Genomic DNA, 26,761 nt, shown 5'->3' with positions numbered 1-26,761 from the left:
TCCTTTCTGTGTTGGGACCAGCAGACAGCGTGTATGGAATTTTTTTGACTATCAGACAATTGTTGATCCAACCAACTGGGTGGAAGACTTTGCTTTCTTTGGAACCTGATATTTTTAAGACTTGAGGTACTTGGGGGAGGGGGTCTGTAGTTCGCAGCCAATGGATCTCCTTATGGGAGTTCATTGAACACAATTCTCCACAGACATTGTTTACATTTGGAGAAATATTACTGAATAGTCTCTGTTCCTAGACCTTTTTGACTTGCTCTTGGGGGTTATATCCTACCAGTAGAGGGAGCTTTGTGTCCAATGAAGTGGACTATATTACATTTTAAGTACCTGTGCAAATGCACTATACATGTACATCGTTGATCAAGTGATTAGTAACACTAACATAGAGTTACATCTGCCTCGGGACGAGGGCACATGTAGCTTTTTTCTCTAGTAATTTTATGGGTGACAAAGGGTCGAAACTAATAATAATAAGTATTATTATAATAGTTGTAGCTTCTTATTATAGCGCACATGTCCGTCACACAGTGACGCTCCTGGCGCTGTAACATTAAGTATATCCTGCAAGATTTGGGACTAAGGTTTTGAATTACACATGTATGAGACCTAATCCTGACAGCACCATGTAATACTTTACAAGGTGCTGTGGCGCAATTTGCTGCCGATCGGACCAGGAACACCGGGGCGAACCCCTTCTCTTTTTCGATAAGTGCACTAGGTTCTTTACATGCGCTACATAGCACATGGGACCAATGGCTAAACGTCCCAACCGAAGGACGAAGCAATGGTGAAGTAACTTGCTTAAGGACACAAGCGTCACAGCTGGGGATTCGAACCCACACTCTGCTGATCAGAAACACCCATTGGCAAAAGTGTCCACAGTGTAAACAAAAGTAGCTCAAAGAGTAAAGCGTCTTTAAATCTTACTTTGACGACAATAACCGCTACTTTCACCAGTTCTTTTCAGACCCACCACGACAATGCTCAAAAGAGATTTACACATACTGCAAACCTCACCCAATTACTTTCACCTAACAGACATGACATTTCTCAGACCTGGAGTGGATTTCACAAAGAGTTAAAACTAGTCTTATCTAGAGTTAGGACAAGTTACTCTTCCTAACTTAGGACTAAGCTTGGGCGATACCACGATATTATCTAGTATCGCGATACTAATTTGGAAACAATTTCGATATCGGATCGATTTGGTTTTAATCGTAATTTCGCGTTATATCGCGATATTAACTAAGTACATGTATCGCAATATCGCGATGTATTTCCTAGCTGAGACATCTTGCACCCCATAGGTTTGGAGTAAAACCAGAAAAATACATGTAGGTCATTAGAACACCTCTTATGCTATGACTGTCTCTTCTACAACTTACACTGGGAGTTTGAAGACTGACGATGTCAAATTTAGTTAATCACGATTATATCGAATATCGCGATATATTGTTGGCGATATATCGTGAATAAAATAAATCGATATCGCCCAAGCTTACTTAAGACTAGCCTTAAGTTATTAATATCTCCTAACTCTTTGTGAAATCGACCCCTGTTTTTTTTTTCTTTTTTTTGGAGGGGGGGGGGGGTGTTTTGATAAAATAAGTCACACTTAGTCATGCATTACAGACTCACTGTAAGTGTCCTTTAATTTCCATGCAGTATTTGTACTATATAAATGTTGTTGAGTAAATATAAAAAATGAATACAAGATTGGTAATTAGTATTAATATAATGTGTCATCTACTGTATTAGGAATGCTGATGTGGTAAAAATGATGTTGACTTTCTGTCGGTTTGGATACCTGTAGAATTCAATTGTATAAATATGCAGCAATAAAAAAAAAGATATAAAAATTGGTCCTCGTTATAAAGTGCAAGTTGGCTTTTAGAGTTGAGACACCTTGGTTGAAAGTCAACAACTTTGCAGGGGAAAAATGCGTAGAAAAAGCCCGGGATTTTTGGCATGTATCAGCGAAGGTTAGCAAAACATTTATTCGTGTAAACAGATGTTCTGACCAAACTCAACTTTTTTGTGTGCAAATTTTCAATGAATAAAGAATCGCCCATGATTCGTTGCTTTGTTGCAAACAAATTCAACACTAGTTTTGAATGGTTGTGTGACATAGTAACAAACTGTGGTCATCAGTTTTTGTTTTGTATTCAGGGCTTTCCATAGTTTTCCAACCTTGGTTTAAAAAAACTCAGACTGACTTTGCGATAGAAAAGTCTATGGTTATGTGTTGACTAATGAAACTGATGTCTGGTTACCCAAGACCAGGGTTGCAAACAGTAAGTCTTGGTGACTTCCGTACTGGGCACCAAACTATTTGACACTTGCCTCACGCTGATGATTGTTCTTACTAGAGGAAAACCTTGTTTTAACAGGAAAACCATTATGTCAAGTATATGACTTCTTGGAAATGATTTATAATTAATGATAATTAAGGCAAAATCTATTTACAGACTACAGCTCTAATGGTACAATGGTGTAGACAACTATCAGTAACTTGAATATATTGAATTCCAAGAAAACAAATTCTACACGTTTACAATCGAAACGATGGCACTATAAGGCATCATAAAGAATTTTTAACAACGGCAACATAAGAACAATAATTCAAACCCTGTATTATAAAAATCAGTTTGATGCTGACTGCATGCTTTTATAAAAGTAATTTTTTTCAAAAATGATTTGTTTATCAAAGGAATTTGAACTGTGGTCAACTTCAGATATGAGAAACTTTGATTTGCACTAGCGGCCATCCTGGTCTATAGCCCTGTTATGCAAAACTAAAACAACTCACTTAGCAAAAAATGAGGCCTGACTATTTTTATCCCTCTGACCTCTGTCAGCATGATCAGCAGAACAAACAATATATCTTCTGCTACCGTTCAACAGAATTTTCTTTCTCTAAATTAGGACTTTTTTTTTGCCAACCCACCCAGTGTTTAGTTACTACTAAATAACTACTACAGACTAATGAGTAATTAGTAATTGTAATTTGTAATAGATCCCTACAAAAAAAACAAAGGAATTTTAGTAACAAAAGACTCATTTCATCGTCATGTTAGTAAAAAAAACCAGATATTAATTCTGCAAACAAGCAAAAAGTTTTACAAGTTTGCGATTCAAACTTGATATCTTTCTTCTTGCTGTAAATTAAATGATTAAATAATTGTCATAGGCTATATTTGCATAGAAAAGTCTAGGTGGTAGGTGGTAGAAATCTTTAGAACTATCAACTCGTGTGTTATGGTTTGTGTATTTTAATTAACTGCTACAGTTCACACGTGAACGTTAGATTAAAACCTGAAATCAAAATTTAAGATCAAAACAAACAAAAATAATTAATAGTACAACTACTATCGCTTTGTAATGAACACATACAAAACAAACTTGCCTGTAGGTTCTTGTATGTTAAATTGAATATCATCACCCAAAATTAAAATTTTATACTTAATTTAAGATTCAAAAAAAAATATAATAGTTGATAGTAAAACTACTATCACTTTCTAATGAACACATACAAAAACAAACTTGCCTGTAGGTGTTAGTATGTTAAATTGAATATCATCACCCAAAATTAAAAAACTTATACTTATTTCAGTGTTAGATTCTACCTACACGTGAAATTGTAGTGCTTTATATTTGTGTGAAGTTACGATTAATAACTGCTTTAATCATAAGCATAAACTCATTAGATGGCAATTACATTTTAAGTTTGATTACATCTGAATTCTGTACAAAAAAAACACACAAAATTGTACACACAATAACCTTATGGGAGAAACAGCTTTTCTGTAGCAGTGAAACATGAACAGCGCCCTCTACAGGCCATAACTGACACACAAACTTTAAGCCAATCAGGAAAAGGCTGGTGTGCACTTCTCCTGTTGACTGTTCCGATCAGGTTAACCTGATAAATCACAATCTATAAAGGCTTGGCAAAAATTTAAAAACTGGCACCATTTTGAAAAGAGCAGCACTTACAAGTGTTGTGGCAATTACAATGCAATTAATAAAAAATTAAAAAAAAGTTAAAGAAATTGTAAAATTATTTGTATATATGTAATATAATAAAAAAAAATAAAAAAATAAGTTTTACCAAACAGGATATTCTAATAAATGAACAGCTATTTTACAAAGACAGTGGACAACTTTTTAAACTCTTAAACTCACTGTCAATACAACAAGTAACATTTTGTCAATAGTTAATTCAACTACAGTACAAACGAAACGTAACAATCCAAGAGAATAGGGCTCGATCTCCATCACAAAACAGCACAGCTTTTGCAGTGTGAAAATGGTGATAGTACAAAGGTGCAAATATTTTGGTCCAAGTATCTTATTTTAACTACCTTCAAAACGCACTAAACAGTTTCAAATATTTGTGTTTGGGTTACATCAACACTTGAATGCGAATGTGTGCCCAAAGGATGGCAAATATCTGTAAGAAATATCTTTAAAATATAAATTCTAAACATAGCTCTCAATTGCTGTTATTTCTTTACAATCCTTGATTCAAGTTTGAAGGAAAAAAATTTACATTACTTGCTTACTGTCGTTTAAATCCTCCACTAAGATGCATACTCAAGACGAGTCTGGCACCAAGACCCCTTTTCTGATCGCTTTCTACTATGCCATTTTAGGAGCAGGAAACAACGTTAAAGGCCTCGGGTACCAGAAAAACCAAGACAACAGTCCAAAACCAATAATGGTGATCTTCTCGACAATTCCCGTACAAATATTTTTTGGGAGCCGATCGACGACGAATGAAAACAATTTAGACGCATACCGGGGAAGATGGTTGTTTAGATGTCAGTCGAATCGATCCAAGATAAGAGGTGTAGGATATCTGCAAAGGCGCTTGGTCTTTGGTCTGTATTGAAATAACACACAGGGGAAGGCAGAGGTTTATTCAAGGTTATTCTGAAGCCCCTTTCACACGAGAGTAATTTAGCAAGGGTCCCTTGCTAAATTCTAGCATGGTTGTAAAATTTTACAAAATGTACCTCATGTGAAAAGAACAATTTTTTTCTGCTGTCCAAGTTCTCTTGCAAAATCTTGTCAAACATTGCTACATTTTACAACCATGCTAAAACTAGTCAAGGGACCCCAGTTAAATTGCTGTCGTGTGAATAGCTTTATCATTGTGTGAAAATTGTAGCGTCAATATCACCCCAGATGTTTCTGCTCATGAGTGACCTTTAACAAGAGTTACGTCTGACCTTTGGAGCACACCTTTATGGCGATTTGAATCAAACAATTCATTACCCATAAGGAGGAATTGAAACTTTGCATGGTGGGAGTATAATTATAGATGAAGTATGCGATAGCACCATAAGTAAATCTCAATTTACCTATCTGCTTTCTTCTGTTTTTACAACACTGGAAACCTTTTTTTTTTAATTTCAAGGATCTTTTCAGAACAGCAAACTCAATAGAAATGTTCAGAAAAATGTCTATTTATTTTGTTTTCAGTACATTTGATTTGAAGGCAGCCTGTAAATCAAATGAAATAGATTATAAAACAATGAGTAGTGTTTTATTTTTCTTTCTTATCTATAGTATTTCGATTTTGGATTATAAAAGTTGGGCTTGAAAACTTCACCAGTTTTTTGCCCATTCATGATTAATGTTTAATATACACTTTCCTCAAGAAATTATTACACTTTCCTTAATAGTGCAATTGTATTAATAAGCAACGGCCAGGTGTGTTGTTTAGTCATCGTTTAGTCATTATCGTTTGTGCTTTTTGAATAAATAATTATTGAGTTGATTTGTGGTTAAAATAGTTAAGTGAACCCTAAACCACCACCACGTTGCCTCCACCAATGGCCATTTCAAGACATGACCAAGCAAGCGCAAGTCTTATGCTCTACGTTACAGCTAGCAAGCAAGCAAGCATCTAGTCTCTCTAATGAGGATGTGCCAATAATGAAGGATTAACAACATCGATAAGCGAAACAAGTGAAAAACCTGGGACTCTATTTTTTTTCCATTGGCGGTTGTTTTCAAGTTTGTGAAATTTCAAAAACTTTCTTCCTGCCAAAAGGTATTAAAAAGTAGCATGATGTTTCGGCCCTACCAGAGTCTTTCACGAATCCTTCGAGCTTTTGAGAAAGACTCAGCTAGGGTCGAAAGGTCAGACCATTGTTGTTGAATTTTTACTATAGGTCCTTTTGGTTGGTAAGCAGTTTGGAAAATCAGCTAATTAGATTTTCTTAAAATCTTTCTTAGTTGGTTTTGGGGTGCATCCACAATCGATTACAATTTAAGATTGTTTTATAGTTGAGGGTGTAACATCTTGCAAAACTTGAGGATGTGACATCTTCCAACATGACATAGGCGTGCATTTTCTTGTAAAGGATATCGGTTGCAACACAGTATTGAATTTTATTTCTTTACCATAAGCCCCTCACCGTTTCACAACGAACGACCGTTAGAGAATGAAGTTTGATACAGATATATGCTGCAGCAGCTAGAGTATTACATTGCGGACAAAGAAAAAACATCACAAAGCAAACTAAACAAAACCACATGACAGACGTGTACAGGGAAGAATGTTATCACAAATATTACTGCAAGAAAGAAAAGAAATTATTTTGAACTACAGGGTCAATTTTTAGCACAACAAAAATCATGTGCAGAGACCCCCCCCCTTCTCCCCCTCAATTCCTCTGGCTATGCCACTGGCACAGCAGCACTACTACATGGCAAAAAAAATGATAAAATAAACCTGCGTATAGATGATGTGACCTCTGACGTCACAGGAAAACCATAACATGATTCGCGCGCATACCGCCGGGCAAAACCAGCTAGAAAGTGTACGCAATCTTACTATGACTACGCAGGGATGGATGCCACAAGACCCTAGTCCTCCCCAAACTCTTCCAACAAACGACTTCCTTCACAATGAGTTTTCTCATATATTTTATATATAACACCATAAAGAAAGGAACTCTCTGATATAACCAAACAAGTGTTTACACCTGCCTAAAGGAGGGCTCTGTTACAGGAGGAATATGAGCATTTTGGATTCTTCAGGAAATTTAACTTCATCGATGAAACAAGAATGGCTATATGTTCCCTTTAATAATAAGTATTATTTTAGTACACACGTTACAAAACTAAATTAGTAAGCTCCAGTGGAATTAAATCAACACAGGCCAATAAGGTGAATGTTTCGCCTAGAAAATCTTTGTCTGATTGAGCCAATTCACCTACATCATCTCCACAATAAATCTTGGTTTTGCCAATTGGGAGTCAGTTTTCATTTGTGTATCAATGCAGTGAAGTGTGCATTTTAGAAAAGGTGCATGCGTTTACGCACTTTCTAGCAGATATTTATAAAACAATTTGACTTAAAAAAATGCGTACCATGGGCCAGAAGGTCAAAGCATGTCACACCAATATTACAGGATTGTATTGTAGCCCAAGTCTAAGACTGAACCCAACAGTGGGCAGTCTGTTCCCCAAACCACATCCACAGAAAACAGATTTAAAGGCAGTGGACACTATTGGTGATATTACTCAAAATAATTATCATCATAAAACCTTTCTTGATTGCGAGTAATGGGGAGAGGTTGATAGTATAAAACATTGCAAGAAACAGCTCCCTCTGAAGTGACATAGTTTTTGAGAAAGAAGTAATTTTCCACGAATTTGATTTTGAGACCTCAAGTTTAGAATTTGAGGTCTCGAAATCAAGCATCAGAAAGCACACAACTTTGTGTGACAAGGGTGTTTTTTCTTTTATTACTATCTCGCAACTTCGACGACCGATTGAGCTCAAATTTTCACAGGTTTGTTATTTTATGCATATTATGTTGAGATACACCAACTGTGAAGACTAGTCTTTGACAATTACCAATAGTGTTCACTGTCTTCAAGTAACACCTCGAGTCCAAGCCAGAACTAGTAGAACACAACCACACTGAAACTGTCTTCATCATGTATTAGTTCTCTTCCGCTTGAAAGACTTAATACAGCAATAGGAAGAAATACAAACTCTTGTACCAATCAACTTCCGTAGTTAAGACACTACATCTCAACCTGAAGGATAGAAAGAGTGGGTTGCAGGACATGCGGACACAAGATCAAAGCAATCTTTGCAAACTGACATCAAAAAAGCACCAACTTACCTTTGGTATTTTATAGTCCGTTCCACAAACCAGCCAAGATTCCCCCATAAAAATATAGACTTATCCGAAACTACAAAACTTGGAACAACAGCTATGGGTAGACCTGGCCCATCCTGACATTTAAAGCACCATGAAGCGATATATCCGTCATGCGATTGATATGCAGGTCATTAGCATAGTATACTGACCCTGGTAATAAATGCCTCCAAGATTACTTAGAACTTCACACAGAGTACCCTCTCCCTGGCGCTCTGCATGGAAGCTATTGGCGCTAACAAACACTAGGTGATAGCACAATGGTTTGCAACAGCTGAGGAGTCAACACACTGAGTCCACAAGTCCGGGGATTTTACATGTGCAAACATTGTTATGACTGCAGACATGGGTGTCCAACCAAGCATGCAATTACATTACCTATTTAAAATTTAATTAAACAAATTATTCTTAGGTAATTGGTTGTGCCTTCCTACTATTTCACTATACCAAACTCGTTATCCCAACATCTCTTTTAGATTCAATGACGTATATGTTAAATCTGCATAAATTGCTTCTTTAAAGAGTCGTTATTGCATAACTTAAAACTACTTAGTAACTTCCATCCGCCACCCCCGTATTATCTTAGAAGCTAAACAAAAATATAATTCACAGCTTCTTCACACAAATAGTACATTACTTCTGCAAACATACTGAATACAGTCCTGGCTTCATTTTAATTAAATCATACGAATGTATTAGAGCGGCCTTAATGTCTTCACTGATTACTTCTGTAGAAGGTTTTTATCGCATCACTTTTGAACTATTTCCCGATCCCATCCTCCAAAACCCATCTTAGAAGCTGATCAAACTATTCTTCACAACTTAAAAAATAGTATTTCTTTTGCAAACAACTTTAATACAGTCCCGCTACATGTTAATTAAATCATGTGATTGTAATCGAGCGGCATTAATGTCTTCTTATAAAAAAAACAAAGCTTGACAATTTCCCGATCGGCCAGGGGGTCCCGTCTATTCCTGTCTGCTGACCAAATAAGGCAGCCCCATAGAGCCCTGGGGAGGGGTTTCCCGCTATGTATCCACGCCATTGCCATGTCAAGAATTCAAGAGTGGATTAAGGCCTGTGGTTAATTCTTCGTCATCTGCATCGTAGTTAAAGGCACTGGACACCTTTGGTAATTGTCAAAGACAAATATTCTCACTTGGTGTATCCCAATAAAGCATAAAAGAACCAATCTGTGAAAACTTTGGGACTCAATTGGTCATCAAAATTGCAAGAGAATAATGAAAGAAAAAACACCTTGGTTGCAAATATTTGAGTAATTTCTGACCTTAAGAATTTAAATATTTGAGTGAAAAGTAACCTCTTTCTCAAAAACTATGGAAGCCAATTCTCACAAAGTTTCATAGATCTCTTTTAGTTGCTTGAAAACCATTATCAACAGGGAAATTTCAAAGAAATAATATTGCAGGATGCTTACTTCTTTTAAGTTTGATTTTGAATGTTTAATTAAAAAAAAAACTTTTTCTTGAATCTATTTATTGGAATGAAATCATTAATCTCTACATTCTACCAAATCTTATACATTTTTTTTTAGCTGAATGAAATGTGTAGGCAACTTCCTGGGAACAACAAAAACCTGTCACATTTTTTTTACCATGATGCCCAAGTCCATCCACCAATGGAGGTAGCCTCCATGGCAAGGTGAGAGCAGGTACAAACTACATCTCTGGCTGCAGCATTCGCAAACGGACACCAACCTTGAGAAAAGATTCATGCATGAATCATTTCTCAGAATCGAATATTATTATTGATAACCATTCTCAACAGGGACATTTCAAAGAAATAATATTGCAGGATGCTTACTTCTTTTAAGTTTCATTTTGAATGTTTAATTTAAAAAAGACTTCTTCTTGAATCTATTTATTGGAATTAAATCATTAATCTTTTATTCAAATCTCTAAAAAATATAAAAATTAATTGTAGGTGAACATTTTATTTTTACATTTGCAGTATTTCAGTCGTCCTTCATACATTAAAATCCTAGCTACTACCAACATCCTGGTAGTTGGTCACATTCAAGAGCTAGAATGTCCTTCAAAAAATAAATAAACTAAAAGACTAAAAAAAAGACCAATTAGCTTATTGACTCAAATATTAAATGTCACTAGCCTTTCCTGCGTTTACTGGGTGGATCACTGCACCACCGGCAGCCACATTAATGACCTACTGACAAATATCATCACCAGGCAACTACTAACACTAGCACCGAGGTCAATAGCTATTTCAGGTGATCTGACAACTAGCCAATCAGATGAAAGGGGGTGGGGCCTTAGTCACTACAATGGACCAATCAGAGGGACTGAGGGAGGGGCTACAGTAAGATCATGATGCTATTGGTCAATGATGATATCATGAGTTACAATGTACTGACTCACAGTCACATTTTTAAGAATCCTCTCTACATATAGATGCAAGTATTACTCTCAACATGGTTTCAGACAGAGTAAAGGTTGACTGGCTACAGCATGGTTGCCAAGTCAACATGCACTGAAGCATTGCAAACCCATAGCAACACCCTTAGCAACAATCAAAGCCACAAAGGCCATTTCAGCCATGACCTTTGTTTGTTTTTGTTTCCTTAACTAGGACAACATTGTGATGACAAACTCAGAATATCAGCTTGATTTTTTTTACAAACAAAGCAATTTAAGAACACCCTTTTTACACAAATGGTATCAGAACAAATCTTCCTAAATTTTGTTATTAAAAGAAAGAACGAAAGAACTATGCCATGCTCCACATTTGAAGTTACATATTATGTGAACAAACATAAACATGGATTTAAACTTAGATGAGTTAGGATCATTTTGATGATCTTTTGCTTGATTATAATGCTGAGGTATGCTGAAATGATGGCATTCCACCTTTTGATAACCCCCGTGGAGATATGGATTCAAAGGAGTTGAGGGAAAACGTTCAAAGAACATGCCTTTTTCACGTGGATAACTTAAATGCATAATTTGTGGTTTACCACCAGGCAGACTTTAAAAAAAAAAGTCTGAACTCAGGTAAAAGTCTGGCATTTCTCATCCCTAATATACACTGAAGCATTACAACTGTGTGAAAAAGAAAGAAAAACTATTGACACCCAAAAAGCCCTCAACCAAACACATGAAAACATCCGAGTGCCAGGCCTCTCTTTAACAACATCTTCAATGTTAATGCCATGAACTTTTACACAACCAACAACCAATCCATACCAAGGTTTCCAAACCGCTGTTCACACAAGCAGTCTAAGTTGATCCAGCAGTGAGATTGAAATGTCAAGGGGATGGCCACCTCTATCATTTTGATCAAACGATAGTGACTTTGTAAACTCCTCAACAACAACAAAACAAGTGTAGCCGCGAAGCTAAATAAGCAATTTCAACTTTAGCCTATGAATCACTGGAATGCGTTACCTTTATTTCAATCTTAAGCCTTCATTTATTTTTTAGTATAAGTTCCTCCTTGTGTTGGACACAAATGGAAAGTTCTTATCCTTGACCGATAACAAAGGTTAGAAATATTTGTGAACATTTTAAAGGGGGGGGTGCTTCAAATTCAGTTTTGCCAAGCACTCATTATTTAAAAGATATAGTCATTCATCTAATTATATATGTGTGCCTGCTTGAAAAGAGTTGGCCTACAAATCATGACGCACTCATTTTCCAACAGATAGAGGCCTCATGAAAGTGTTCGACAAAATACAAGTCTCCAACCAGATGTTAAAATTGTGTCCAATGCCTATTTAATACTCGTTCAGAGCAATATTTGTAACATAGATCATTCGAATATCAACAACAAATGGGTCTGTACATTCTAAAGAGGAACTCTTGCACCAGTAAAGGTCAAATTCAATTCTATTTTGGTTGAATTTAATCCAAAATCAGGAATGACTGAAAACATTTTCCGTAGAAAAGAGTAAAGACCTATGTTTAGGAAAAAGTTACTTGCTTCAGAAACATTTACACAAGCAGAAAATTTTGCTTAGCATTAATTGCTCATTAGAGAAGGAAGATAAGCAGAGAAACCAGCAACAAAGAGTACACAGTAACATTTATTGAGTAAAATTAATTGATTTGTGTTTAGCTAAAGTCTTTATGCTTAACCCTTTAAAGACCATCAATTACTGTATAATCATCACTATACGCCCAGACATAGTTTTATTGAATGACTTTTGGAAACAATTTGTTTCTTGTAAAACTGTCTGAAAAAATGGTGTAAAAAACAGAAATTTGTTTTTGTTTTGAAAAATACACTATGTTGACAATGATAGCATTACACAGTGGAATTGCAATTCAGGTCATGACCTTTACCTTGGTCGAGTTGTAAGCAGACATTTAGCATTTTGGTACAGGCTGTTTCTGGCCGCTATGGTCTCAAAAGGTTTAACCAATTCCATGAACTTGAATCCAGGTAGTTAACAGTGTACCTATGCTTACCCCGCACCATCAACAAGCTAAGCGAAATAGTCAAGACTACCATAAAGGTATAATCAGGTCTATCTGTTTGTTAATCTGTCACCAGGTTATTGTTATCGTTTATGGTTTCATCAAATTATTCGATGTTAAATTGTCAAATGCTGATCAATATTAGGTGACACCAAATTGATGCAACAGTGCTGTGTAAGTTGTATGTGGTTTATTACTCAGAAGTTATAAATTGTCAATTCAGTGCCCATATCCTTTCAAAAAAATGGGCTCGATCCATCATACTATGCAAAAAATATTGTTGAATGCTTCATTTCTTGGATAGTATGTTTTCAATTGAAAGAAAATCAAAAATATCAAAGGTGATTTATTTATTTATTTCAATTCAAAAATGGAAGTCAAACCTTAGGCTGAACAACATGAGGAAAATGAGTGACAAGTGTGGTTAGCTCAGCAAAACCAAATCACACTTTTTGTCTCACAAAGTTTCCTGCTGTAAAGCAAGCTCTAATATTGCAGACAATTGTGTGCTTTCTTCTTGTAGTAGCTTTACATAATGTGGTTACGGTGGTATTGACAGAGTCAAGCCAGGTTCGAACTTCCTGCAAATGTGATACAAATTTTGACATCACAGCCCTATTTCGCTGCGAATGTTTTGCAAGTGTTGAGCACATTACAACCGATGCAAATTATTTGTTGCGAATTTGTGACGTCAAAATTTGCTCCACATTGGCATACGCAGGAAGTATGACCCAGGCCTTAGGATACAAAGAGTGTTGTGCGAGTGTTGTGCGGTTATCAAAAAGTTGCTTTGTAATAAGATTTCCATCACCACAGAGGGCCATATTTCTTGGTTACTGCCAGCGAAACCCAAGATAAGCGCTTAAGTGCAAAGAGTGCGAGCTTTGAAGTATCCAAAATGCTTTAGGAGCCAGCCGTCGATTTCACCACACTGTTTCTAACTTAGGATTAGTCTTAGGACTTAGGACGAGTTAAGTTCTGTAACCCAAGACGTTAGGACTAATAAGGGTGAGTTACTCGTCCTAACTCGAGATCGATCTTAGCGTTTTGTGAAATCGGCTGCTGGTGCGCTATGAAGCAGAGGATCAAATGCCACACACTTTACTCACGTTGTTTACTCACTTCTTTGATTGGGCCCTCGTTTGTTTGAATGCTGTCAGGTGTGTGGAGGCTTTTGGCTATAAAATGTGAATACATGTAAATCTGCTAGTTAAAGTCAGGCTGGAATATAGATTAGAATATATAGGAACGTGCCGTTAACAAAGCAGTTTGTTTCTCTATGTTACGAGCAACTAGTTTTTAGATAAAGGAGAAAACTCAACTCACCGATCTCTTCGTCAAATGAAGCCAATGGTACTGGTCCAGTGCCTGTTGACTTAGTCTTCTCACCAGTTCTCAGTTCACTACCAGCAGATGGTTCTATCTTCTGCTTGGACGTTCTCTTCAGACCGTTTCCAGAGTTGGCGACACTCTGAACGAGAGACTCGCTGGAGGAGCTTCTCTGACCTGGGCTGACATCATCATCCGAGCCAATGTCCATTCTGTGGTCTGACGACATCTTCTGATACTCGGCAGAAATCTCCTCGAATGGTTGGGACAATTGATAGCTGTCAACCGTGGAGACGGAGTCCATGCTCATCCGGCTTCCAGGATCAAGTTTCTCAAAGATGCTCCGACTTGCTCTGACGTCTACCGCAGCGGTCTTTGAGATGACTTCCTGTACTTGCTTGGGAGCAACCTTCTTCTGTGGAGATTTAGCTTTCGCTGGAGTTTTTTCAACCTGTCTCTTATGACTTGGTACGTATTCAGGGAGGACAAGACCAGTTACTTTCTCAAAGCGGGATTCAGGCTTCTTGGAGGCAGCTTCAAACCTAGCGGCAAAATTCTTTCGATTGCGGTCGGGACTAGGACTGCTGTCTGAACTGAACCCTAAGTTGTCTGCTGATCTTGGTTGACGATACAGTTGAGCAGAGTTACGCTGCTGTGGTGAAGTTTCTTCATCGGAGCTGCTGCGTTCGGTTCGAGCTGCCCCTAGTCGATGACGTAGATCAGTGGTTTTATTGGGCAGATCTAACGTAGTAGGCTTGGAGAGTTTAAGGGTACTGTTCAAGGACTGTCTGTAGGAAACAAATTCTTGATTCTTTTTTACTTCAGCAGCTGGTTTATGACTGACGAGAGCGGGAGTCTTTGCCGTAATGTCAGATTTGGCCCTCTCTCTGCGAACCTGTCGTTTGTTACGCTGTGCAATGGCATATTCTTTCAGGTCCTTGAGACGTTTCTGTAAAGCAGGAGGAAGTTCAGATATCCTCTGGTCGAACGGTCTACGACTCTTGTGGAACATCAAATCGTCGGCCTCTTCATCTAAGATAGAGTACATGTGCTCGAGCTCTGAGAGTGCATCTTCAAAATCAGCACTGACTCGGTTGCTTTTCTCTGGCTTATTCTTTGATGCCGGCAGTCCGCCGTCGCTGCTTCGCTCTTTCGGTTTTCCATGTAGACGATCCAAAACTTTCAACCACTCAGACGGGACATCCTGCTTGCCACGGCGAGATAAAGGGATCGGCTCAGAATCAGGAGACTTCAGTTTGATCGGAGAGGGTGATCGCCCGGTCGGAGCAAATTTACTTTTTTCAGAGAAAGGTGTGCGGTTTGTGCCCTCTTGATTTGTTGCAGACACACTGTGTTTTTCATCTGAAGAAGTTCCTTTGAGTCCCTGTTTGACAAGAGAAAATGCTTGCTTTTGAGAAGGAGTGCGATTGACTGCATCTTGTCTGGTGTAAGGTGGAACACTTTTTTCCACAGAAGAGGTTCGATTGAGCTCTTGTTTTTTAGGAGATGACAACTGTTTTGCAACTGATGTGCGCTCTAAAACCTCCTCTGCTTTTGTAAAACTAAGGCTTTTCTCAACGAGAGGAGTGCGTTTGGAAGGAGACAAAGACCGCTCAGTCAGTTGACTGTATTTACTGGGGGAGGCTGACCGTTTGACAGCAGCAGGAGTTGATGACTCTTTTGCAACTGCTGTGCGCTGGAAAACCTCCTCTGCTTTTGTAAAACTACGGCTTCTCTCAACCAGAGGGGTGCGCTTGTTAGGTGACGGAGAACGCTCAGTGAGATGACTGTATTTACTGGGGCTGGCTGACCGTTTGCCACCAGCAGGAGATGATGACTGTTTTGCAGCTGATGCTCGTTCAAAAACCTCCTCTGTTTCTGTAAAACTAAGACTTTTCTCAACAAGAGGGGTGCGTTTGGTAGGAGAAGGGGAACGATCAGTGAGATGACTGTATTTGCTGGGGGAGGCTGACCGCTTGCCACCAGCTGGAGTACGTCTGAGTCCCTCTTGTTTGAGCAACCATTCCACAGGAACTTCCTGATTTCCATGACGAGTGATTACCACAGGAGAAGGAGGACCATCAGGAGATTGGATTGGTTTAGTATCTGGAATACCGTTTCGCTGCTCTTTAGTTTGGTTCTGCTCATATTGCCGTTCAGTCTGAACCCGGTCACGCCAATGAGTTGTAGGAACCTCCTCAAATTCAGAAGCCTTTTTCTTTGGAGGAACCTGCCCATGTTCAGAAGCCTTTCCCCTTGGGGGAGCTGACTTCACCTTATGTTGGACCTCCATTGTAAGAAGTGGCTCTTCTTCCATTGACTGTGGACCTCTACCAAATGAATCTGATCCAGGAGATGCCAAGTCTAAAATGGGTTCCCCGGTCTTAGTGATTTGAGGCTGAAATAATTTTGGCGTTCCAACGTAGCTGTCAACAGCTACTGGGCCGATGGAACGCAACTCATAATCCTCTTCCTCCATGCTAGCTTGCCTCATCATTCTCATGAAGAGTGCTGCTCCACGGGAAAATCCCTGCTTTCGGAGATCATCCAGGTCGTCTGTGGACTTACTCAGTGTATCTTTATTTAAAGATATTTCCGAGCTTTGTGGTACCTTTCCTCGAGTATCGAGCCTCGACAAACTTTTGCTCCTTGGTTGCATACTCTTGACGGCACTGGATTTTTGAGAGGTTTGTTGTCCTGCTGCACGCTGCTTCAGCCTATCATAGCGTGACTGTCTTTCTGCGGGTGGAGAAGTTGGATTAAGACTCTCTAGCTGCCTCTTGATCTCACTCTCTTGGAAAGTCCTTGATGAACTAGAAGACGTGACTTGCGTATTGTCTCTGCTGTAATAGACTGAGGCCTCCTTCCTTTGTCCAATGGAAGCCTCTGGGGTGCTACGGTGTTCTGACAATTGCTCTGGGGTCCGCTGAGAGTGATTGAGCCGATTTGGTGGTGGCTTCCTTAATTCCATACCCCAGTAAGCCTCACCCCCATCCATGGCTGGCTCGATGCCCATGCGATCCGCCTCCACCATCTTTTTGTTGTACCGATTCAGAGAGGCTTTGATGCGCTGACCATTAGCCACTGGCCTGCTGTAGGGGTCATGTTGGTCATAGCTGGATCCTGATGTTGGGGAATCTTGCACTGGATAGTACTTCTTAGGGTAGTCATAATGTCCAGCATCTACCAGTGGCTTGACTTCCTCAGCTCGATACTGTGCCAAGTTAGGATGATCTTCCTTAAATAAAGCCTTCTTTGGTGATCTGTTTGATGGAGAATCCTGGTGCTGTGAGCTATTCCTGGTGGACTTTTGTTGGCTTGGAGGATAGTACAAGCTGCTGCCAACCCTCGGATCAACAGTGTCTGTTTGGGGGAAATGTTGCCTTTTTTGCTCTTGGTCTTTTGGAGTTTTCCGGTCGTGTTCTGAGCTTTCTTGAGAAGTAGAGCGGAGGAGCGGCCTGCGCTGATCACGTCGACTGATATGCTCTTGCAGTTGCTTATCAGCTGGGGAAGAATAGTAAGAAGAAGGACTTGGCTTACTGTAATAATCTTCCTGTTGGCGCTTCTCCAAAGACACAGGCTTAGAGAACAACATTTTCTCTTTATCATTTCCGTAAGAGGGATACTCTACTGGGCCATCACCATAAAGTCTATACTGTGCAGTTTCTTCAGGAAAGTGTGCTTGCGTTTTGGATGGGTAACTGTAATCCATGCTTGTAGTTAAAGGAGCCTGGACTGGGGCAACAAAGGTGTGAGCTTGAGGTCCCAAAGACCCGTCCCGTATAGAGCTCACTCCGCTGTCACTGACGTACTCGGGTTTGGAGAAATTGCGGTTTTCTAGAAGCCAAGAAACAGAATCAATATTCACCGCTTCGTGATCTTTGTCTGATATAAGCAAAGCCCCTATCCCACCCTGTTTGGCTCTTGTAGGTGTCGATACGGGTTTCATCGGGGTTGTCTGATACTGGGGTGACGCAAAAGTTCCTGCCTGTTTATCAGGGACTATGAACCTCTCAATATGAGTATCTGGGAGTGAGCCACGTCTTGGTGCATTTGTTGGGATCAATGCAACACCGCGATCTGGGGAAGTAATTTTACGGCTTCTGGAATCAACAGGTGGACGTCTTTGCTGGTTTCTCCCTGGCTGAGCAGGCCTGCCCACTGATCGACTGCCTTGGCGATCACTGGGAGCTCTGCTCTTTGGGTCGGAGCGTCTCGGTTGTGAATCTGGCTCTCGTTTGCCTTTACTGGAATACCTTTGTGGAGAGCGGGACGCTGTTTGAGATCTCCTGGGCGCATCATCTCTTTTTCTTGTATTCCCAGGCTTCCTCTCAAAAGATGCAGCCCTTTGGACATTTTGCTGGCGAGGTATACTTTGAGGACTACGAGACACAGGCAGAGAGCTTTGTCTTGTAATATTTGCCTGCCTTTGGGGTGAAGTTGGAGTTGGTTTATATTGAGGTTGTGAGCGTCTTTCATCCCTCTCATGCATGGTGTAACTCTGTTGTTTAGCATACAACTGGGAGTATTCCCTCTGACTGTGAGTACTGGAAGTCATCGCAGAGGAAGTCTGGATACCCTGCTGGCTTGGGTAACCCACTTCATGTGATGCTTTCTCGGTAGGCTTAGAAGGAGAACCAATGATAGCGAACACACCCTGTTGGTTGTTTACCAAAGGGCTTGTCTGCCAATGTTTCGGGCTTCCAGACTCGGGAGATGTCGACGAGAGCTCCATCTCAGTTGGGGACCTTGTATCCTCATCGTAATCAGGGCCTGATGGGATGTGGATGCGATTCAGTGACTGTTGACGGCGAGGTGGTTTTGGAGGCCCAGGCTGATAGGGTGATTCTGTCGAAGGGGAGACGTATGTCGATGGAACCCAGTACTGCTCTGCATCCTGCATGACCATAACCTCTTCTTCTCTGGGATAGTGGTGGTAAGACGAGTTAAAGGGTTGTGATCCATCATGGTATGATCGTCCCCTTCTGTCTTGATCTCCTCTTCCAGAATATGATGACTCATATCGGTACTGCTCTGAGGACCTCGTCTCGGCCACTCGGACATAGTCATCATCTCCAGCAGAGTGATCAGAGTATCTTCCAGCAGAATGGCTGCGCTTAGGCTTGGGGTTGTCGTTGTACAGAGGGCGCTGTTCATACTGGTACTGATAGCGAGCCCGGGGCTGCTCGTTACTGTCCGAGTGGGTGGCTCTTGTGTCTAGTGAAGACATCTCATCTGACTTGGAGTTGCCATTAAGGGCTGACTTCTTGTCCAAGGTTGACAAGATGTTGGACAGGCCCTGAAACGAGAAAAAATAAGACAAGTGTAAGGTTATATTGGAAAAACTGTGGTTTTTTCCCTTCTTTGACGCAAGATTTTCACCAATTTTGTTAAAGCCATTAAAATACATTTCAATCAGTATGATTTACAAATGACATACCAATCAAACTTGTATCCCTTCAAGGAACTCTTTCCGTCACAACAGAAACAGTAAAGACCGAAGACAAATTATTTCCTTGTTGTCGTCAATGTCTCAACAAATGATCTAAATCTCCTATGGCTTTCTGTTTAATAATGTGTACACTTCAAATAATCTCTCTTGTTATGACTCCAAATTATCAGTCATTGATACTGTTGGTGACATTGCAGAAGTCCTTCATCAATACGCTTTCCTCTCGAAAGCTGTAGATGCTTCAAATTGTAGGCCAGATAATCAGCAGTCCATATGAAGTAATACTGACATCAAAGAATGTCTTATACCAGTAGACCAGAGGTTTCCAGTGCACTCTCATAGACTTTATAATGATCATAACAGGTGTATGGTGCTGTTGAACCAGAGGTCAGAATGATTGTGTACTTCTTTAAATTTTTCCTTGATGAGTAATACGCCAGATTGATTGCCTTGGGATGCAGATATGGGAAGGATGAGCAGAAATGTGTGACTCGAGGGACTAAGACTCAAAGTTCTCAGTGGAAATTAAAGTGGACATACTGGTGGACATTATTCATTACATAAATGGCTTACAAAACTTGAAATTTTAACGCTGTTTCATTATGCTGGTCAAATTTTTCAATTACAAACAAATGTTTAGTTATAAATGTCCCAAAATAACTGTGAAAGACGAAGTGTTAATTAGCAAAAGAACATAATCACGTACTGTTTGTCCTATGTTTGGGGGACCTATTTTTTATTTATTTGTTTTTAACTTTTAGAAAACAGAATTAGCTGTTGCAAACTGCTAACCAACTAAATGGACCTATGGCATACATGTAAATGCAAAAAGTAGTTAATGGCCTGATGTTTCGACCCAAGCAGAGTCATTCGCAAAGACTTTCTTTAACTATTTTAACCTTTGAGAAATACCTTTTCGATTTCAATTTGTTAAAATTCTAACTCATCTTCACTTTTGCAAATTTAAGACCAAAGCCACAGGCATCTGTCATGGTAGCCTCAAATTCATTCCCTACAGAAAAAATATGGTAGTTTCAAATCCATCCCCCACAGAACAAAATATGGTAGCCTCAAATCCATCCCCCACAGAACAAAATATGGTAGCTTCAAATCCATCCCCCACAGAACAAAAATGGTAGCTTCAAATCCATCCCCCACAGAACAAAAAAAAGATCATTTTGAAAACTTGGCTCCAGCTTAAAATGTTTATTTCTTCAACCCTGGCGCCTGTCTTAACTAAAACAGTAGGTATATCTTGATAGGTCAAAGGTCGTATGATCCCATCAGATGAGGTCACAGTCTGCCCTTAAGGAAACCACATCCCAAAGAGCCATCCATTCTACCCCCATGAGGTAGCATGGAGTCATTGGGGTCAGAATGAATAAATCCCCAGGCTAGATAAATAAATTATTGTCATAGGATGTTGCAAATGGGTTGTCTTTTTAGAGATAACCCATTGCCCAGACAAAACAATGGTGTTAAGAAAATACGGGTGCGGTTTGGTTCTTTATTGCTACTACGTGTGATGTGATAAGCGTAGTATTTCAATACAATAAGCATTGAGTACTAGGAAGGGGCTAGATCCCATCTTACATGCTACACTGGATGAAGCCCCTAAACATCTTAAGTTAAACATTTCACAGGAATTGCAGATCCCAATGTGGGATCTTTCCTAGTCTTGGTACAAGAAATTCTTATACAATATTTATTAGAGGGGTTTTGCAAGCCTACGGACACATGATACACAAATACATCAAGACATTGTGTGTAAATGTGACATGTAAATGCGGGTGCCGTGTTTTGCTTGCCTGTTGAGATTTGATACGAGAGCTCACATGTACTCATTTTAAAAACAGATATGGTTATAATGCTGATTTTAGTTGTACCATTGCCCTAGATTCACAATATTTTCCCCAGTATTGCCTGATGTCATTCACGATACAACGAGTAAGCAAACACCATGGACGAGCTACAGACAAAGCAAAACATTGCAGCAAAGCAAACCCTAATAGACCGATCCATTAAGCCCCGCCCCATTACGTATCGACCAATCACAACCCATTGCGCAACCAAAAGTCTGACAAATTAAGGTCAGACATAAGTGCGCGTATGCTTGGCGCGCGCGGCAGAGTTGTGCAGAATGGCATTGGAGAGGCTCACGTGTTCTTGCTCACATGTGCGCCATGGGCGGAGCCTAACTAATCGGTCTATTACAGGAAATATTTGGAATCAATTAATGAATCTGTTCATTAATCAAAGGGCCTACCAGTTCTTGCAAATATAATAATTTTTAAAGTTTAAATTATTTTACAAGTGCAATGGTCTTCCTCAATCAATCCACACCAATAAACAAAAAGCGTCACTTCAAATTTCAAGAGGTCCAAACTCTTCGAAGCCATCAGTCACAAAATAAAATGTAAGGTGCCTAATATTTGCAGAGAACAAGTATCGTTAGCTTACCTTTGCTCTATTGCGTGTGAACAAACTAGTAATAACCATTCTCATTCTATGTCACAGCACAAGGTAGGTCAACAAGCTACTATGCACTTACTTCTAAACTATCCGAGAGTCTTGACTTCAAAATCTTAACGACAAATTTGTTTCTAACTCCAACCCCAGACGAGTTGCTCTTTTTAACTGCAAGCCAATAATGGAATATTTACGTCATATCATTGAATCAACAACTATGTCCTTGACAAAACTAGCAGCACTTATTGAGTGATCAGTTAAGGCCACTACGGCCGTAATGCTGACCACTGGCCTGTACAGAGCTTTTAGCCGACGGCCTTGATTCAAGTTTACCTTATCTATCATTCTAAAAAAATTGACAAAAAAAGTTGGCGTCAAAAAGCAGGTGGTAGATTTTATCACTTGCATTCTGTTTTCACAGAAAATTCCTTGAAACCAAGGTAAATGTGACGTAAAAGGGCCTTACTAGTGGGGTTGCCTCTTTACAAAGCTTTCAAATCCATTTTAGATTTACAAATGTATCTTGACGTCAGGCATGGAAACACAAAGTCAGTTGGTCGAAAAAATCAACAACAAAATTGTTATACATATTTCTTTCCAGTCCATGAACCCAATAGACGCTGGAACCAAGGTAAAAACAAAAGTGACGTAAATGTAAATTATGGAGTCTTTCAAGGGTCAACTGTGGTACACACATTCATACATACAACTAAATATTTATAAAGCGCCTTTACATCAAGATCAAAGCGCTGGAAAGAGCAAAACCAATGGAACTATAAATACAACAAATTACATCTGATACAAGTGAGTTTTGAGAGATTTTTGAGAGATTTTTTGATGCACCTACATGTAGTATAATGGTCCTGTAGCACTTTAAACAAGAATTGGTGAAACATATTTACCAGTCATTTCAAAGGCAAGTCAGTGTATAAGTCACCACACCTATAATTAACATCAAAAAAATTTAAAAATTGTTCATGGTGTTTCCTTCAAAACTAATCTGATATATTGTCCCCAACAAAATCTGATATATTGTCCCCAACAAAAAAGTAGAAGAGTGACTGTGCATAGCCGATTTGCAGTGTTCTATTTGTTAGGTCCGACACTACTTACTACACCTACAAACGCAGTTGGGTTCTGTTTAAAAAAACGTAGAAAAAAACATGTATTTGACATCGCAATAGCTTCATCATTTAATGGTCCATAAAACACTTAAATAGATCTTCCCTACCAATGAATTCAAATTATTTCTTTATCACACTGCAGGCCTGATATTTCACGGAGGCAACGGAGGCGAATGCCTCCATTGCCCCTTGCCATTGCCTTGGTGACCTTGAAATGCTCTACAGTAGAAGAAATTTACAATTTCCTCATAGGGTGCCCTTTGCCAAAGAGAAAATGCCTTGGCGCCCTTGCCCTTTCAAAAAGGAAGCATACAGTCCTGCACTGTTTAATATCATTTTACTGAGGTCGTTATGCGAAAGGAAATCTGTCACTGATAATCAGGAAATGGATGTCTGTTTCTCCATTGCAATGTGATAATACTGGCAAATCCTCTTTCAACCGATATATCGTCCCATTTCAATAAGTAGCTTATGGATAGCATTTGAATTGAACCAACGAGTGGCCTTAAGAGGATATATTAACACAGTAAAAGCCTAAATAGGAAACTCAAACTCAAACTGTTTTTAAAAAAAAGTACAGTGTATGGACGATATTGCACCCAGGCCATTACAGGTCCTAAGGTTATTCTTCTGGTCGGTTTTCGGTTTTAGTTTTAGAGTCTATTGTGCTGTCTACTAATCCAGTTTGAACTAAACACATTACCTTTTATGAACACTCTACATTTCTTCCATTAGAACACATACAAACTTTGTGGCAAGAAGCACTGCAGCTGAAAAATGTTTCTGCATGAAACTTTTCTCAGATTGTGTATTTCGAATCGGATAATTCTTCCTGCACAAAACTAACCGCTCCAAATTTTCGGCAACATCCTGATGAAGTTCCAGAGGAGGGTTTCTAGTAGGGTACTTGTGTTTGATTTTGTTTGACTAATGGGTTGATGTAAACCATACCTAACAATTGTTTATGACCTGACATTTCAATCAAGCCATTCTATGATTTGGTCAGATCTAACAACAGTTTCATTTGCACCATAGGTCTGTCTTTTCGGTTGGTAAGCAGTTTGCAACAGCTATCAACCAATCATTTAGAAGCAGTTCATACGTAGAGAATATCTGTGATTGGCTACAGCTGTTTGATTCTGACCCACCTCAGAATTTTGGAACAGCCAATCATGAGGAAGCCCCTTTCATGCGACTATTCTTAGAGTACCTGAATACAACCATTTCCAACCTCCATCAATCATAATGACTGCAAACGCGTTCATGAATGATCCAAGTTATCAAAAATACCATAGCCATTCATTTCCAAAATATAATACAATTCCAGCTGACAGAGTCCGTCACTGTGACTGCACACTTCAAAACTATTATATTATAATATTTTTTTTTTTTTTAAGGACGAACGTAACAAACACATTTTCGAACAGTCAATACTTCCCTCTACATTACAAAACTTTTTGCTTGCCTATGTAGGTAAGACCTTCAACTTTTGGTAAAACCGTGGCACTCCAGAGGACCTCAAAAAAAATGAATTCCACGGTTTAATTTAAATTTTTCATTACAGAAAACAAAACGCATTGTGATGTCGCGTGAATGGCGTCTAGACAACCCACGATTATTGTCTGTTTGGCTGAATGGAGGTAAAAGTCTGAAACAAATTTTTTTAACAAATGTTTGTACAAAGTTAAGAAGTTTGAAATGAAAGAGGAAATTGGATCAACGATGTGTATCCAAGCTTCAAGGTTTTTTTTAAATTGCTAATGGTAATTAGGTCGATAAGTATCATTGTTTCATTTTTTAGTCTGAAATCGTACTGATTATGAAGTTCATACTGTACGTTGTACAAGAACCATTTTTTATGTGAAATATTTCTAATAAAGTCATATTTAAAGGAACATTACATAATAGATTTTTGCTAACAAAACATTTGCTGGCGGTGTAAGCACTTTATGTAGTCCATCATATACATAAACAGACAAACCTGTAGAAGTTTGAGATTGATCGAGAGAATTGAGAATAGTGAAAACCCCATTACAACTTTTGCATTGCATCGACGCCAAAACAAAAATGAATAAAACGCCCACTGAGCGATTAACTCCAAACATGAAATTAGATTATTTATTTCTCATCAAATATAACATTTCAGACAGAAATATTTCAAGGGATGTTTTCTACTATCATCATCATTAGATCGTATAAGTTTTATGAAAATCTGTGACCTTCACGATTTTTGTTTCTTACCAATTCTGTAATGTTCCTTTAAAGAAAACTGTGTTTAAAAAGAATATTAATTATAATTTAAAGCGCAAAACCTGACGTCAGTTGCTACAACCATTATTATGGATAATGTGTCATGGCCAAATGGTTAAGAGCATCGAATTCAAGTTCTAGTGCTAATTCACCGGAGTGTGGGTTCGAATCCCGGTCGTGACACTTGTGTCCTTGAGCAAGATACTTTACTATAATTGCTTCTCTTCACCCAGGGATATAAATGGGTACCTGCGAGGGTAGAGGTTGATATTGTGAATGAAAAGCTTTCGGAGCGCCACGGCAGCTCGGGGCTGTATACTCCCTAATGGGAGCTGAGAAAGATTAAAGGGATGTTTATTGGCCCAATGACCAGGGGACTAATGTAAAGCGCATTGATACAGTTTATTGTGAAATGCGCTATATAAGAACTTGTTATTATTTATTATTACCATGTTGAGAATTATGTATGGTTTTAACTATTTTCAGGTATTCCAGATAAAATAAATCTGTCAGAAAAATGTATCTATATGTATATCTTATGCAAACTATCAAACAAAGCCTAGGTATAACACAACTTGTGGGGAAAAAAGGTCTTTTAGTAGCTACAAAAAAACTATGGGGTGTAACATTTAAACAAGTTAAAAATTTATTGATTTTGTTTTTTACACATACACCGATGTGTGTTAGCACTGTATACCCGGCACTTTTGTGAAAAAAAAAAAAAATTTAAACTAATATTCTTTATCCCCGATGCAAATTTAACACCTATTATAAGTTAAAGTTTTGTCCAACCTCCTTTCGATACCATTTTTCATTTAAATGCTTTTTTATAAACTGATTTTATCCTCCTCATGGTTATGGTGTCTGCTCCACTTTCAGAAAAAAACACAAATATATACCAATCGGTTATTGGCCAGATTAGCAAAATGCTGAAAGTGATTGGCTAGTCAAGATCCAGGTCAGTTCAACTGAAATCTTTTCATCTGACACCAGCCAGACGCTTTGATAGATCTGAGTGATAATGCAGAGCATATCCAGGGCAAGCACAATTCGAAACGCAACATGCTGATCTATGAAATAATCTGTCTGCTAATCTCCAGGCATCTGTAGTTATTCAATCAAACGTGTTGACCTCTTTATATGAACAAATTGTAGTCACCAACAATTCAAGCTCCTTCTTTCTTGGGTCATATTGCAGTAGAGGTACATGTACAACTGGTTCTCAATATTTCTATTGAACTGTGGGGCATTCAAGACCCCAAACAAGTCTCCAAATCTTTGACATTTTAATTTTACTCTGTTAACTTTTAGTCTTAAAAATTCAGGTTTCAAATGGGGGCTGGGGGAAGGGGGGAAACGGGAGCGGAAGGGGGGGGGTCATTGATATCATGGGGGAGAAAGTGATCACAATCATACCACATTAAATAATATGTATCATTATACTTTTAAGGTTTGTAGAGTTATTTTCAAACTCAAAAGTCAAG

The 26,761-nt window shown here is 38.8% G+C and overlaps 1 protein-coding gene across 3 annotated transcripts in view; it reads right to left on the bottom strand.

Annotated features, from left to right (window-relative positions):
* The window catches only part of LOC139939492 (uncharacterized), a 180,274-nt gene that overhangs the window by 115,924 nt on the left and 37,589 nt on the right, over positions 1–26,761 (bottom strand). For all 3 annotated transcript variants that reach the window (XM_071935452.1, XM_071935453.1, XM_071935454.1), the window contains one exon: positions 13,980–19,281. In XM_071935452.1, the coding sequence (XP_071791553.1) occupies positions 13,980–19,281 (5,302 nt within the window). The remainder of the gene's footprint in view (positions 1–13,979; positions 19,282–26,761) is intronic.

This window comes from Asterias amurensis, chromosome 7 (assembly GCF_032118995.1).
Source record: "Asterias amurensis chromosome 7, ASM3211899v1".
NCBI classification, from domain to species: Eukaryota; Metazoa; Echinodermata; class Asteroidea; order Forcipulatida; family Asteriidae; genus Asterias; species Asterias amurensis.
Note: the sequence above shows the minus strand (reverse complement) of the source record. Positions and strands in the feature narration are given on the sequence as shown.